The sequence below is a fragment of the Callorhinus ursinus genome, unplaced genomic scaffold (genome assembly GCF_003265705.2).
Source record: "Callorhinus ursinus isolate GAN/ISIS: 27379988/994484 unplaced genomic scaffold, GSC_fseal_2.0 scaffold9, whole genome shotgun sequence".
NCBI classification, from domain to species: domain Eukaryota; kingdom Metazoa; phylum Chordata; class Mammalia; order Carnivora; family Otariidae; genus Callorhinus; species Callorhinus ursinus.
In genome coordinates, this window is record NW_027397071.1 from 57,636,313 (window position 1) to 57,652,929 (window position 16,617).

The following is a 16,617-nucleotide window of genomic DNA, read 5'->3' on the forward strand; positions in this document are numbered from 1 at the left end:
AGGATTTGTTTTGTTATTTTCATTCACAAATTAAGACTAAACTTCCTTTGGGTATAAGTCCTATTCTATGTTCTATAATACAGCCTTTAATCGGTACAACAAATATACTTACTTCATTTAAATGTAGACAACAGTAATAAATTCACCCTGTAAATCAAATCGCTGGTGTTTGCAAGTATAAGTAGCAAGTACTAGGCAAGAAGGGTTCTGTGGTCCAGGGGAAAAGACGCTAACGGAGCGCAGGGAAATTTCTGTGTACTGACGCTAATTTAAGATTTGGGATACGTGGAGATTTTAGTGAGTGCTGGGTTGTCATGAGGGGGTTGATGGATGAGAAAGGTTAGTTGGTGGACTTCAGGGTTCTGGAAGAAACCAGGGTGAAGGCATTAGGAGATGAACCGAATTAACAAATATGTAGTGAGATAAAGAAAAGGCATCAGGATCTTGGGAGATGGTGGGGAAAGAACCTAGAAGCATGAATAAAAGGAAATTGAAGGGGGAAAATAGCAAGGGCCAGGGCTTGGGTGGCAGAGTCAAGGAAACTAAAGACGCAGCCCCCGGGTGCTAATGCTAAAGGTGGGAAGAGAAAGCAAAGCAAGCAGGCCTCAAAGGGAAGAGGAATGCTCAAAGGTAGAAAGGAACAGTGGTGGGGTCCTCCCGTAAAGGGCAGAAACCGAGTGGGTAGGATTCTCCCTCAGAGGGCAGAAACAGAATCCTGAGCCAAACGATGCAGCAGTGTGGGTAGGTGGGTCAGCAAGGGGAGAAGAGATCCAAGGCGTTCGAATGCGTCTGTGGCTGGCTGGCTGGCATGTGATGCAGCCTGGGTTTTTCGGAGGTTTTCGTAGAGAGCGCTGGGGTTTAGAGTATGGGTCCTAAAAATACGTTTCAGAGGCCCAGGGTTTTGCAGTGTAAGAGTTTGGTAGAGTTCGGTCACGTTTGGTGGGTGCAGGTGGCCAGTGACGGAAGGAACATTCAGTGAGGGCTGGGAGTCGATTTTAGCCGGGTTGGGGTGATTTCAGTGGGACTTGGAGGGATTTGGGTCGGGTTACGTGGGGGTGATTTTCGGCCCGAGTGGGTCCATGTGCCCAGTGTGGGCATGAATTGAGGTGGGCGTTGGGGTGTATTTCAGGCAGCGCGGCGGGCGAATTTCCGTGGGCTGACTGTGGCGCATTTCAGGCCGCGCCGGCGGCGAACTACAGCCGCAGCCGAATGAGTCCCACCCGGGATGGGGTACGTCTCGGGCGGGCGCGCGGGGGCGAGCCAGGCCTGGAGGGGAGTCCCGCTGGGGCTCTGAGCAGCTTCGCGGTGCGAGGCGGGGGGGCACCGCCGTCAGGGCTGGGCCGGACCGACGGCGTGGGGACTTCGGGGACGTTCCGTGCGGCGAGCTGCACTTCGCCCCCGCCCGTCCCGCTCCCGGGGGAACCTGTTGCTGGAGAAATGGGCGGGCGGTGGCGACGGCCGAGGACCCTCCCTCGCCTCCGCCCGGGCGTCTGGGCGGCCCTTTCACCCTAGAGACGCGCCGTAGCGCAGCCCCTCCCTTCTCTAAGTGGAAGAAAAAAAAAAAAAAAAGTCGCCTGCCCCCCCGCCCCCAACCAGCACCCGCGCCCGTCCTCGGCGAGCCTGGGGCGGCCCGGGCCGCTTCCGGGAGCGGAGGCGCGGCCCCGCGGGCCGGAGGAGGCGGAGGCGGAGGCGCAGGCGGAGGAGGAGGCCAACATGGCGGCGCGCAGGGCTGGGCCGGGCCGCCGCGGCGCCTGAGCGCCCCACCGCCCTCGCTCGGCTTGCGGCGTCCACGCCCGCGCCCAGCCTGGCCCGGCGGCTGCAGAGCGCGCAGGCCGGCAGCGCAGGGGTCCGCTCGGGCGCGGGGGCGGCGCGGAGGGAGCGCAGCGCGGCCCGCCAGGCCGGGGAGCCGCAGCTTCGCTGCCCGCCGGCCGGCGCGGCCCTGAGGCCCGAGCCATGGAATCGGAGGAGGAGCAGCACATGACCACGCTGCTGTGCATGGGCTTCTCGGACCCCGCCACCATCCGCAAGGCCCTGCGGCTAGCCAAGAACGACATCAACGAGGCCGTGGCGCTGCTCACCAACGAGCGGCCGGGCCTCGACTACGGCGGCTACGAGCCCATGGACAGCGGCGGCGGCCCCAGCCCCGGGCCCGGCGGGGGCTCTCGGGGCGACGGCGACGGCGGCGGCGGCCCCTCCCGCGGCGGGAGCACCGGGGGCGGCGGCGGCTTCGACCCCCCGCCCGCCTACCACGAGGTGGTGGACGCCGAGGTGAGGAGGGCGACCGTGACCCCGCGAGAGAAGCCACTGGCCGGAATTCCATGGGCAGGGGGACACACCCCACTGGGCTGGGAGTGCGGAGGGCGTGTGGGGGGCGGGGGTTAGCTCGGAAACCGAGAGAATGGAGCCCCGGACTCGGCGAGGGCGGAGGTCACCGGACCGGGGTCAAGTGGGGAGAGGGACTCGTAGGGGAGGGGCTGAATGGGCTTTAGGGACGCGGGGCAGGGCTGCGCGGCAGGGTGGGGAGGGGTCTCGTGGGCTTCGGGCTAAGCGTGCCGCAGGGCCGGCAGGTCGGGGATGGGGAGGAGGGTCCGAGGCTAGTAGTACCTGCGATGGGCGAGAACTGACGCGTTAGCCTGGAGTGTGGGATGGGGAGGACGCGTGTATCAGGGGTCAGAAAAGGGGTGCCAGTAGGCTAGGCTAGGGTCGGCGATTTCGTGGCTTCGGCTTTCAGTGAAGGAGTGGGGGAGGCACCGGGTTCGGAGTCAGAGAAAAAGTGGGATGGGCCAACCAGAGTAGTGGCCTTTGCTAGGGTCAGGGGAGGACTGCTGGTGTTAGGAATGAGCTTTGGGTTTTAGTCAAGGGCCAGAAAGAGAGGAGATTGGACAGGGTCTAAAAATGAAGAGGGACAGGGCACGGACCCGGGATGACAGGAATTGATACAAGGTGGGGGAGGGGGCTAGCTGCAATAAGGTCTGGATTGGGGGGACCGACGTTAATAAGGCCAGGTGGGGATTGGACTGAGGAGGCTAGAGGTCAGAGGCCGGGTCAGGAACAGGCGCTGAGGAGGCCTGGAATTAATTGGAGGATGAAACTGGGACCTGGTCTAGGTAAGGGGAGTACTGGTCATAGGCAAGGTCAGAAATGAGAGAAAACTAGAGGTGAAAAGGGATTGCAGTCATACTGAGGGTGCTGTGCAGAGGGACAGGGAACAGGGTGGGAGGGAAATGAGGAGTGGAGGAGTCTGTTAAGGAGAAAGGGCCATCTAGGCGAACGGCTCTGAGCACAGATCTCAAGCCTGGATGGAGAAAATCAGGCCTGTTTGGGATGTGAGCAAAGAACATGGGTGAGAAAACTGACTTTAACCAATTTTAAAAAGGATCAACCAGAAGCACCAGGGCCTGAGAAATAATTGCTTTGCAGGAAGATGGCAGCTCATGTCAAGAATTTTGGTCAGATTCGTTGGATAGTGCATTTTGGGTGGACAAGTAGAGCAGCTTGGCCTGATCCCAGAAGAGCTCAGAGCTCAGATTAGTGGGCTTCTGTTTTTAAATGGAGATCTGAGTTTGGATAATTCTTAAGCTAAGCCTTCTGAAAGAATTTTTCCTAAATTGTGTTCTATCCTTTTAATTACGTGCTTTTGCAGCAGTCGCTCGGGCTGAATGAAGTAGCTTGGAAAAAACGGTGGCACTTCAAAAAAGCAGGTTTCTTCACAAGATTTCTTAGGTTCCCAGACTTCCACACACTTGATTGATTGCCCTCAGTTACGCTGTAACTTGGCTGTATCATTGACTAGTGTATGAAAGCAGAGATTGTTATTATTCCTCATTTGGGACAAAAATCCCACATAATTAAGGAACTGTACTTAAGTCACTTTAAGAAATGAGCTTCTCTTTTCGAGTCCCCGTCACTCCTCTACTTGCTCATTCCAGTTTTGACCCAGTTTTGAAATCAAGAAAGCCGTTGCTTTCTCTGAAGGTATTGGTATAACTGTGAAATTCAGTGTATCTTCATTTTGTGAGAAATTGTATTCTTTTTTTCCTTGGTCACACCTTTTCATTGCCTATAATTGAAAAATCAAGTTAAATAATGCTTGGTGGTACTCCAGCATTAAGTGTACTGCTTATAGATTTAAGTACAAAGAAATGGGCCTGGCCTCTTTTCACATGAATGACAGGCTGAGGAGTTTGCTTTCAGGTAAAATCCAGAGAATCTGTATCTTTTTGAGGAATGATGTCAAGTTTTCATTTCCTCTTGACCTGTGGATTTGGCCTGGGGAGGCTGTACCATTTGATTTTGAGAGTCCAGGAGGGGCTGGTGGCCGAGGCTGCTTTACCCAGAAGCATATTGGCAGGCTACAGGCAGACACTTTACTGGCACACAGCGGAGCCTGGTGAGAACGTTTAACCCAGTTTCTGCGGGTACTTTACAAATCTCCTGCCCGCCACCTGTGCACCTCACTGGTTGGTCATCTTGCTGTAGACATTGGGAAACTGAGGCTTTTGATCTGGGACATAGGTCAGGGTGCTCATTGTTGTTGAACATCTCCAACGTGTCGGGCACTGTGTTAGGTGCTTTATACATTCTTTTAATCCTCAGCGAGATAGTTCCTAACATCACCGTTTTAGAGATATGATTCGTTGGTGGCAGTCTGGATTTGAACCTGAGCTCCTTGACTTCAAGAACAGTGTGCTTTTTACTGTTCTCTACTCGTGGTTTTAGGATCAGATTCATTTTAGGATAAGAAGGAAAAATAAAGGGGTGGGGGAGACAGTTTTGAGGCTGCTGAACAAGTCTAGGAATGATATGGCAAGCATTGAATCATGGTATTAGGAGTAGAATGATGGGTGGAATGAAAGAATTAGATCTTTTAAGTGGAAGGCTTTAGAAATTAGTAATTTGTTCAGCTCCTTTGTTTAAATAGACAGCCTGGCAGGGCTCAAAGGGGAAGTGACTTGTCCCCACAGAGCCAGTTAATGGAAGAAATGGGACTAGAACTCAGGCCTTCTCCCTGCATGGCCCATGCACTTTCTCCCTCCCAGCTATACCTTTCAGATGAAGAGGGGTCAGGATGTAGCGATGTGTTAATGGGGAGGAAGAAAAGGTGAAGTTTGTCAGCTCTTGTATAGTCTACCCGTTTTATTTCTTTTCTTTTTTTTTTTTTTTAGATTTTATTTATTTATTTGACACAGAGAGAGAGAGATCACCAGTAGGCAGGCAGGCAGAGGAAGAGGGAGAAGCAGGCTCCCTGCTGAGCACAGAGCCCGATGCGGGACTCCATCCCAGGTCGTTGAGATCATGACCTGAGCCGAAGGCGGACGCTTAACTGACTGAGCCACCCAGGCGCCCCTACCTGTTCTATTTCTTAAAAAATGAGTACCTGATTTTAAATTCTGTAAAGTTATTTTTGATGCACAGGAAATTTTGGCATTAGTGTCCTCTTTAAAATGTTTGGGAATATACAGATTAAAAGATAAATGTTGAAAAAAGAAAAAATGACTACATTTTTATTTGTCACTTGGGGACAGCCAGTAAACATTCAGTGCCTTCCATGTCCCCGAGGGGGTGAGAGTAGATGAACATGAAGGTTACATTCTTGTGGCTCTCAGTGCAGGCCTCTTCATTTTACAAGCAGTGACTTCCCAAGGTCATGTAGTTAGGTAAATCAGTTTAGTAATTTGGGCCCATGCTGTAATTAGGATTTGGTTTAAAAATTAAAATTTGGAAAATAAAAGCAGTTAACTTCTGGTTCAGAAAAAGCAAAAAGAATGCAGATAAAAAAAAAAGCCCAGATATCTAACAGGGGGGGAAAAAAAACGCAGAACACCCACATATCTAACAGAACATATAAAACCGCTCAGAAAGCCACCTTTTCAATATCCTCCAGTTAAGTGAAGGTATTGCTTTGCACAAGTTGTGTTTGGTCGTTGCTACTCTTGTTGGATAAATGTAATTCATGGTCTCCGTGTCTGGAAGGCATTTTGAGAAGCTATCCAGCTTAAACTTTGAAAAGCATTACTTCAAAACCTGTCCAAGGCAGATAAGAGTTTGTTCTCTTATTTAGGAGAATGAAATCTCACAGCTGCTCTAAATAACTTATCCAGATGTTTAACACCCCACTCAAAATTCTTCAGTGTTGGGGTGCCTGGGTGGCTCAGTCGTTAAGCGTCTGCCTTCGGCTCAGGTCATGATCCCAGGGTCCTGGGATCGAGCCCCACATCGGGCTCCCTGCTCAGAGGGAAGCTTGCTTCTCCCTCTCTCACTCCCCCTGCTTGTGTTCCTGCTCTCGCTGTGTCTCTCTCTGTCAAATAAATAAATGAAATCTTAAAAAAAAAGAATTATTCACTGTTTCTTACCCTGCTGGCCTCTGCTAAGGGCATGCCTACTGGTTCTGTCCTTCACGGAGCTAGAGAGCTGGGAGAATCCTTTGATAGTATGTGGTAATTATAAATGAATTAAAATTTTAATATCAGTACTTACATTAAAGTTTATATTAAGATTCATGTTCTTTTTTCCCTGAAATATAACAGTCCTAGTACATTTGAATGTGGAATAAATATCAAATAAATTTTAGTTAATTATTAGTGATTTGAATACATGACCTTAAATATCATGGCTTACTATGATTTGATTTAAAAAAAAAAAAAAAGGAAGAATCCATGTAAAGGTTTTAAAGGAAAAAGTAAAATAATTCCAAAAAATCAGTTGAAAGTGATGAAATAAAAATAGGGAATCTGCAAGGTTAATTAATTAGCATAGCCTAATTTTTACAACAAGAATTTCTTTATAATCTAGTATATGAATCTCGTTTGGGAATTAGGCCTGTGAGTTCATCTAACAGTTGAATTCTTACCTTGTAATTACCTGGCCATATGCTGTTAGAATGAGCGTAATTTGGCATGAAGGAAGTACCTTTTGTATGTTGGTGAGTGTAGTTCTAGTGAAATCATAGTAGGTAGTGACAGTTTTATACACCATAATAATGCTGTTAGCTTAAAACCAGTTGCAGTATCAGAAAAGCAAATTTTTTAATGTTTTAACAATTTGAAGAAAGGATTTCAGCTTCAGTACAACTTAAATAGCAGGTCAGTGTACTACATACTTTTGTACTTACTGGCCAAATATCATGTAACATTGATTTTATTGGAATCCGAGTGTGAAGATGAAAATTTTTCACTTTCAGTAAGAACTGTTGTATTTAGAAAGATTTAGCCAAATAATACTTTTTATATCTCGAGTTCAGTTTTCCAGGAATTTTTTCCCATTTGGAACCCCAGAGAGAAATAAGTAAACACATAAATACATAAGATTGAACCATTTCAAAACATTCCCCACATATTTAGTGCATTCACTCCATGCGTTTCACTTATGTATTGTTTTTTTTTCTGTAGTTCAAATAAATTTTAATATTAGGTTTCCTATCAAATTAGAAGTGGCAGAGTAAAAGGGTTTGTGGCAGTCCCAACACGAGGTGATGAGCATTTAGAAAGCACGTTTGACAGTAGTGAGAAGTGACAAGCAGCAGCTCGGTGGTAAAGGAGGGGACAGGAAAACTTTCAGAGAGGACTCAAGCAAAGCAGGCCAGCCAGTGGGTATGGGGCCATATGAAACAGCTTTGTGTGCTTCACGACCCCAGAGGATAGCTGGTTTTAGTGATGCTGCACCCGAGAGAATGTTCCAGTACGCTCTGTTTAAGAAGGGTCAGGAATGTGTGGTACAGTTCAGCAAGGTTTTAGTTTTTAAACAAGAGAATGAAAGAAGAAAGTTGGGTGCATAAAGAGGTAAGTTTCAGGTACCTGGGAAATTCAGACACATAGGGCATTTCAGTCTAAGGATTCTGGATTGCTCAGGCACTGCTGAGAAAGTTGTGCTTCATTTTCAAAAGAGTAAATGTTTTATCTCACCTTCCTTCTGGGGAGTTTTAGTTTCTTTTTTAGGTTTGTAATTCTCATTCTCATTATTATCATAGGAATTTTTATTGCTTAGTATTGGAACTTTTTTTAATCACAGTTGATTTATGAACATTATTTGTTAATTAGCGTATTAGCAGTTAGAGGTATCATTTTTGTTTATTGTTGATAATCTCTATGGTGAGTTTTTGGCAAAGTATTTTGTACCCTTTTTGTTTTTATGATAGGTTTATGAGTTCACTTCTCTGTCCAGCAGTGGGAAACCTAGCTTCCATTATTGGTGGCTTATATTTTTTATTCGTGTGTGTTTGTGTGTATGTGTGTGTGTTTAAGGGAAGTGGAATGTCCTTGTTTTACCAGTTAACCTTAAGCTGGTTAATGGAACATAGAATCGTAGATTTGGTTTACTTTTGTTTGTTCTGAAGAGAAGAGCTAAACACAATTAAGTCCGAATTTTACCCAGAAATTGAAATGCTTCAGCCACAAAGCAGAGGTCTGTGGAATCTTTTCCCAGGACTGAGTTGAAGATTTGATTTTCCTCTTACAGATAAATAGGTGCCCCCCAAAGTCTTCTCACTTCGGAAGATGAGCTTCCTTGTTCCAGCCCCCAGTTTGCTTTCGTGTGGTATCTCAGCCAGTTATTTGTGTTACAAAATTCAATTGCCACTATTTAAGATGCTTTCATTTAAGTTTAAGGTGTTTATGTTAGGAATATTTTATTAAAAAAAACAACAACTTAGTAAACAACATGGTACATTCTTTATCAGTATGTTTCCAAAATGATTTCTGAAATTAAAATTTTTTTCAGAAAGACTTATTGGTCAGACATTCTGTTGCCAAGACTTTTCAGTTTCTGCTTTGCGTGCTTTTAGAATATAGCTTTTTCTAAACAGGTCAGCATTTTTTTTTTTTAATTTTTTGCTCCCCCCCCTTTTCATTTCTCACCCCTGTATTGTCAATTTTGGTGGAAAATTGAATTGCTTTCTGAAACCTGTAGTTGGAAGTCTACAGTGAAGCATTTTGGTAACTATTTAAAATATATTTCAGATCTTAGAAAATATGAAGGTATTCTACACTGCAAATGTCAGTGTCATCTTGCAGTTGTTTAATTTATTCTGGATTCTTTATTTTCTTTTCTTATGCAATAGCCTGTTAATTGTTTAATTTATTCTGGATTCTTTATTTTCTCTTCTTATTGAATAGCCTCTTGATTCTGACCTAAGTATCCCTCCTGCCCCTTCTGTCTGTCCCCACTGTTACCGCTCTGGCTTTGTTCATGTTCCTTTCTTACCTTTTCTCTGTGCCATTCACTGGCTCCAGAATGATCTCTCTACAGTGCAGATTCTAATCACAGGATAACCTTGCTCAAAAATGTTTGGTGCTTACTCATTTTCTATAGGTAAAACCAAACTTCTTTTCTTTCAAGGTCTCCATACTTATCCATCTGGTCGTACCTCCTGACTTCCAGTTCCATGCTCTGCTTTGCAGTTCAGGGGCCATCTCTTGGCCCACTCTCACCCCTAAACCCCAGTTTCCATCTGCCTGGCTAACACCAATTCATTCTTCAAGGTGAGCTCCATCGCTGTGTCTCCTTAAGGTGAAAGTAAAGCGGTGATCGTATTTTAGTTAAAAAAAGATGTGTTTGCCTTATATGTATCTGTCTTTCCGTTAGGCTTGAGGAACAGGACTCTCTTTATCTCTGTGACTCTGGACCCCGGCTCATAATATCTGATTGGATAGAGAGACAACTGAATGAATGGGTGGAAAGAAAATTTTAGATGAAACAAATAGTCAAATGACATTTGAAAGAGTATTGCGCCAGTGGTTTGGGAGGTGGTACATTTTGTTCAGCGTTCAGTTGCCTGCTAACTTTATCATTGGGCAAGTCAGTTTGCCTCCCTGAGCCTCAATTTTCCCATCTATAAAACTGAGGTCTTTGACTATACCTGTGGTTATTTTTTTTTCATTCATTCATTAACTTCTTTGAGAAATTAAAAGCCAAGAGGTCTCTCAGAAAATATACACACTTAATTTTTAAAGTAAGCTGGCACTGAAGTACTAGTACTATTATTTTTGGGTGATGGGACCACAGGTGATTCTGTTTCTATTTTTTCATTTTTAATGAACTTCTAAAAAGTATATAAACTTTATTTTAAAAGACCAACAAAGTTGTGGTGTTCATTAAAATGAAAGTAGCTTTAAAAAAAAAAAAGACTAAAGTATTTCACGAGTCTTAGGAAAATTTTGCCTAGACTCCAAAATTATTTTAAAACTTTGCTATTGAGGAAAATTAAATATTAAAATGATTTAATTTGTGTTTTATCTAGCCAAAATATAGAAAAAAGGATATTACTTCCTAGCATATCACTGGGAATAATTTTCTTTTAATCTAGAATTCATATTTGATTATCTGCTTACTAGTTTCCATTTATTTCTAGTTATAAGAAAACTGTGGCCTGGAAGATGTGATTCAGTAGGACTTTTCAAATTTGAGTCCGAGGTTAAGCTTTATTTATTTATTTATTTATTTTTAAATTTTATTTTATTATGTTATGTTAGTCACCAATACAGTACATCATCGGTTTTTGATGTAGTGTTCCATGATTCATTGTTTTCGTATAACACTCAGTGCTCCATGCAGTACGTGCCCTCCTTTAGCTTTAATGGAGTTTCTATTTAGTTGCTTTTCCTGTGCTGCTTTTCTGCATGCTCTCCCCTGCCCTCGATTATCTCAGAGCATCTTGCCTTGTTAATTGGTTTTAGCATATTCTTTTGGACGACTCCAGTGTGTTTTAATTGGCCTTCGGATTACTTGCCAGCTTTTAAAGACCCTCAAAGGCCTCTGACTGTATTTTGAAAACAACCATGTTTAGAGCAGAGGGGTTTTTGTTTGTTTTGCTTTGCCAAAGGTATGGAATAGAGGTGCACATCTGGCCAGCACAGCCTTCCCTTGTCACCTCTGTGTCCTGTGACCTAAGCAGTGTTACTCAGAATTGTTGGGCTCTTGGTAGGCTCCAGACCCAATCTCATCCATTGTTTCCAAGAAGCATTCCCCTCGACTTTTTCTGTCACTTATATATACTTTAATGTACAGTGCTCTCTCGTGTCTTTTTGCAGTTTTTAAAAGGGTGAGATGGCTATTTCTGGTATTCTTGTTAAATGGAAAATCATTAAGAAGTTCTCAGGATAAAAACTCTAGATTTATATGAAATAGTGATACATTCAAATTCCAATGGTAAAAACAGATATTAAACTAAAGATGTTAGAGCAACAGAAGGGTTATTAGCCCATATAATAAAATAGCCATTCTTTCAGTAGGTTTTTATTGAGCACTGATTGTGTGCTAGGCACTGAGCTAAGTATTGGGAATGTAATGGTGAACCAATCACACATAGTCCCCTCTCTATTACAGTTTCAAGGCTAGTAGATTTCTTGTGCTCTAAGTGTAATAAATTGTGATGTTCTAATTCAGAAACTAGAGGCCTTGAAGAGTTGTGGGTTAAATACGAAAGAGCTGACATCTATCAAAAGCATTTGAATAGTGCCTCAAGAATTTTTTGTGATGTAATTTGATTTATAGTGGTATCCATTGCCAGGAAACCAAGTGGTATCTTTCTCAGTTGATACTTCTTTAGCGCCATGGAATGTACCGAATTTGTATTTATTTACCTGTTGGATTTTTAATATTAGTAGTTGATGTTTCTCTCAACTAGTATCTCTTCTGAGAATGGTGTTAATTATTTCACTCAAATGCTGTTACTTTCTGTCCTGAAATCATGAATGTATATGTTTTTCCCAGAAACGAGAAATTAGGAACTGGTCTGATTTCAGGCTAAACATCCCTTGTGATGGTCAATAATACAAAAGAAGCTATTTTAAAGCTAGAGCAATGTAGCTGGTTTTAGAAAGATTTATGATGGTAGAAATAGCAGTAACTCTGTAATGAAAACTTGTCTGGGATTAGTAACATAAGGAATCCTTAGTTTATTATTTGTATTTTGGGGTTTGTGGTCAGTTTTATGCTGGAGTGGACTGTCTTTGCTAAAATAATACTTAAAAAATATTAGTAATTTTCATTTTGTAAGATTTACTATTCATGGTATTTCCTTCATTTGAAATGTTTTGTTGAATTATAGTAGCACAGATCATCCGATATTTCATTAGTTTGTACATCCTGTTTGTTTTTGAGAAAATGGCAGTTATCTATTGAGCAGTTGGTACTATCAGTATTGAAATTATGCCAGGCCCTCTCAAAATACACACACACACACACACACACACACACACACACACACAAATATATAAAATTTGTGTCATAAAAACAATTGGTTCGTGTTACGTGTGTAGATATACTGACATCTGTAGAGAACGACAAGCGAGTCCTGTTTGCTATTCATTACTTTGATGTTTTTGTGGTGAGAACATAAAACATATCTGTGGTGGAGAAATCCCAAGCATTTGTTAAGGGGGGCATCACAGATGAGGATCAGTGCAGAACTACCAGGGATTCACCCAGTTCATATTATAATGCGGGAGACGAGTATCAAGAATACTTAGCAAGATACACTTTATAAAACAGAAAAATTATCTATAGAACTATTTCCTGCCTTCCCCTCTCCCTATCCCAAGCAACAGAATTGAAAGTTGTAAATTTAAGGATTAAAATGGAAGATTTGCTCAGAGCTGGAAGGGACCATAGGGGTCTTGTGGTGTTAAAAATCTTGTCAATTTAGGGATGAGGACCTTGACCTTGGATCATGAGCAAAGTCCCGAAGGGAGCCTAGCCTTCTGCCTCTTGATGTGTGTTTTGTGTTCTTTACCACACTTTGTGGCATGAGGAAGTCTGACTGCAAGTCATCTTTAATATAGCCTTCCTCATAAACCCACTGTATTTGAATCACTGCTGTTTCCTGTGTTAGATATTAGTTTGGGTTAAGTGGGCAGACTTGACATTTGATCCATTTTCCCCCCTCAAACTTTTTATCTTGCTTTCTCATTTAGCATTTTTTAATGTCCATGGTTACAGGTGTTTATAGAAGGTGTTAAGGGTTGAGGAAGGGAAGGCTGAGCAGTGCTGTCACTTGTGAAGGTGTGTGTCCGTCTGCTTAGCATCCTTGTACAGCTGACAAGGATTAGTGAACTCCTGAGTCTATCCACAGTTGCACCCGTGCGTGGGGTACGTAAAAATAAGCCTAATAGTCAAATATGCAAATCTCTTGAAATAGTATGCCACCTAATTTTTTTTAAGTGTGTATGTTTTACTTCCTTAAAATTTTTTTTCTCTGTGTATCAAATACAGTGTTTGTTATAAATGTCAACTGGGATGTATTATACCCTTGTAGGTTTGATATTAAACATTTTGAATGATAACTTGGAAATGTATTAATATGCTAAAGCATAACAGTTGCCTCAGATGATTTATTTTAATGAACACAGAAATAAAACATAGTGTATATTGATTAACTCTTAGAGAATAACTTCAAAAAATCAGCCTTAAAATATGCCAGGGTTTTTTTGTTTTTGTTTTTTAATGACACCTTGCCTGTGCACATGCCTTTTCTCCTCCCCAGCATGTCCTCCTTGTCCCTTTCCCCACCTTTTGCCCTATTGGACTGGGGGAGTTAGTCCACAGAGCTGCCTGGGCGACATCTACATGATCCCTGCACTTGATCCTTCCTCTACAAAGTAGATTTCATACAGGCGCGCAGTTGATGGAGATAGGTAATGAACACCATCCTTACTTCAGTCCAGCCAGTCCCAGGGCACTCCCAATGCTAACCTACGGCGTGCACTGTCAGTCAGATTTGCCAACGGTTTGCCAGGAGGGCTTGATACCTTCCACTATTTTACCTCCATTTATTCTTCTGTTCTTCCGAGTTAAAAGTCCCTCCTTGACTTTGAATAGAGACTTATGTTCCTCTGCCACAGCATTTATCTGTCACATTGGAATTAACTCATCTCCTCATCACCCAGACTGACCTGTGGATCTTTTGAGGACAGGGTCTCATCTTCTGCATTTCCCATGAAGTTCAGGGTAACCCTCGACATAGGAGATACTAAATTAAATGAAAGAATCTGACCTGGAAAATACAGAGTTTGCATTACCATTCTGGAACACATTTTCCTTCATTCAAGTGTATCACGTAGCCTCTGAAAGCTAATCTTGCCTCAAATAACCTTCTCCATAGCTTGAAGGCAATACCAACAGTTTGGTAGTCCTAGAGCAGATTTCTGTTGTGGTATTTACCTTGTTTTACAGTTTGTGGAAAGGAACTTTTTTTGAACTATTGCCAGTCATTAAAACAGGCATCATGTTGGACATAACACATGAAATTTGAACTTTGGTATTCAGTACCATTCCCTGTGCTTTATAAATTGTTCTATAGCTCACATAGAAAAATATTGCACTCAGGAAAAAACATGATGGCTGCTAAAAGAAACAAACCTTTTTTTAGCCTTAGGTAGGACTGATCGCCAGTCTGTTCTTAGACAGTGTTCTTACATGGCTTTGTTGAGCTCTACTTCAGTAAGGAGAAGATTATTGCAGGGATTGTCATTTTTGGAGAAGAAAGGGAAAACATGCTATCAGTGGAATTAAAACAGGAAACTGATTTTTATTGTTTTTGTTTCAGCTTGTCCTATTTTGTTTCATTTATCACTAATAATAATAATGATGTTACTATTAATCTAAGCAAGTTTATTTTGAAAGAAAGCTGTTAAGATGTTGTTCGTTTTTTACCCCTCTTTTCTCATCCCAGTATGGGGGCAGGGGGGAGATGTGTAGAGGGGAAGTAGGAGGAGGGAAGGAACAGTAGTATGGGAACCATTTGTTTCACACTGAACAAATATTTATTGAATGCCTCTGGCTCTAGTCTGGCCTCTGATTGCTAAAACACGGTTCCTGCTTTTAAGGAGCTTATGTCCATTGCAGTGGTTTTGAATGGTGGGTAAGGATGGCCCGCACCAGATCAGAATCAGTTGGGCTGCTTTTTCAGAATAGCTTCTCCCCGGCAGAGCCTCCAGCTATCCTAGGAGATTCTGCCAGAGTGGGGAGGATTAGGTAAGAGTACTTAATAAAGTGTTAGAAAAGGTACATTTTCTGAGGTCAACTACAAATCCAATGTGGATGTAATTTGATTTTTATATTAGCTGTATTTTTCCCAAGTTTTCCTCTTGAACAATTTCCAACCTACAGAAACAGCAGTACGATGAACACTTGTGTACCCTTCACTTTGATTCAACATTTGCAAACATTTTGTCACATTTGCTTTAGCTCTCATCTCTCTCAAGGCGCACACACACACACACACACACCTGCACGCGTGTGTGCACACACACACACACACTTTTTTTTCCCTGAACCTCTTGATGGTAAGTTATAAACACCATGACACTTGACTCCTAAATACTTCAGTATGGATCCCCTAAGGGCAAAGACATTCTTCTACAGAACCACAATACCATTATCTCAGCAAGGGAATTTAACAGTGATATATTAATATTCTCCATTATTTAGTTCATGTTTAGATTTCCCCACTTGTACCAAAAATATCCTTTGTAGACATTATAAAATATAACCCAGGATTGAATCAAAGATAATGCATTGCATTTAGTGATTATGTCCCTTTAATGTCAATTCTAGAATAGTCTTTATATCTTTTTAGTCTTTTGAGACTGACATTTTTAAAAACAGCCCAATTCTCTTACTGTACTTTTTAAAGATTTTATAATTGAAAAATACACAAGGAAGTTTTATCATTATCTATTAAGGTAATAAGGAAAACTGAACAAAAGTATTAACTTCTTCCATGGCATAATTTGTTCCCCTTTAGTATGACTGTACTTTCAGTCATCTTTATTCTTTTATAGAATTTTAGCATTTTTAGAGCCAGAAGGGATCTTGGATCTATAGGTAAGCATTTTCATTTTACAGATGAAACTGAAGTATGGAGATACCAAGTCTCGCCTAAGAATGTAGTCTCAAAATGTTACAAGCTCCTGGTCACTTGGACATGTTTAGGCAGAGGCTCTGGGATTTTCTGGGGATGTTGAAGAGAATTAGGTATCATAAACGTTTAGACATTGGAAGTAGGATGGAGACAGGATGTAGCTCCTGTCATTGAGTAACATGATCTAACACACCTCAGTGTCTGATGTTTGGAAATAGAGGAAGGCACTTTAGTTGTGCTGTGCTCTCTCTTTGGTTGCCACCAGATCCTCACCCACACAGTTCTCTGTGCCTAGAATCCCTTCCCCTTCTCTTTTACTTCATAAGGATTTATTAGGTGCTTAACATCCATCCATTCACCAAAATTTATTGAGCACCTACTCTGTATCAGGGACTGTTGGAGATAATGCAACAAACAAAACAAAAATTCTGCCCTGGTGAAGCTTATATTCTAGGTTTGGGGAGGCAGACAACAAACAGGATAACTAAAGCATGGAATGTCAGATGAAAAGTGCTCTAGAGAAAAACAAAGCAGGGAGGGGCGGGGCGAGCGTGCTGGACTGGGGCTGGGTATGGCAGGGCTGCTCTTAAAAATCGGTTATTCAGGGAAGGCTTCACTGAGAAGGAGTGCTCTTTACTTGAGCAAAGACCTGAAGGGGGTGAGGGAGCAAGCTGCATGGTTGTCTGAGGGGTAAGCACTCCCAAGCCAGAGCTCAGCAAACTTGTTCTGTAAAGGGCCAGATAGCGAATATTTTAGGCTCT

General features: G+C 42.8%; 1 protein-coding gene across 3 annotated transcripts in view; it reads left to right on the forward strand.

The window, feature by feature from the left end:
- Positions 1-1,668: 1,668 nt before the first annotated feature.
- Positions 1,669-16,617, forward strand: part of USP24 (ubiquitin specific peptidase 24) — a 135,956-nt gene continuing 121,007 nt past the window's right edge. For 2 of the 3 annotated variants that reach the window (XM_025871721.2, XM_073896683.1), the window contains exon 1: positions 1,669-2,268. In XM_025871721.2, coding sequence (XP_025727506.2) covers positions 1,954-2,268 — 315 coding nt within the window. In that variant the 5' untranslated portion in view covers positions 1,669-1,953. Of the gene's footprint in view, positions 2,269-7,557; positions 7,779-16,617 lie in introns of those variants that run through there. The other variant, XM_073896684.1, reaches the window with a different exon arrangement.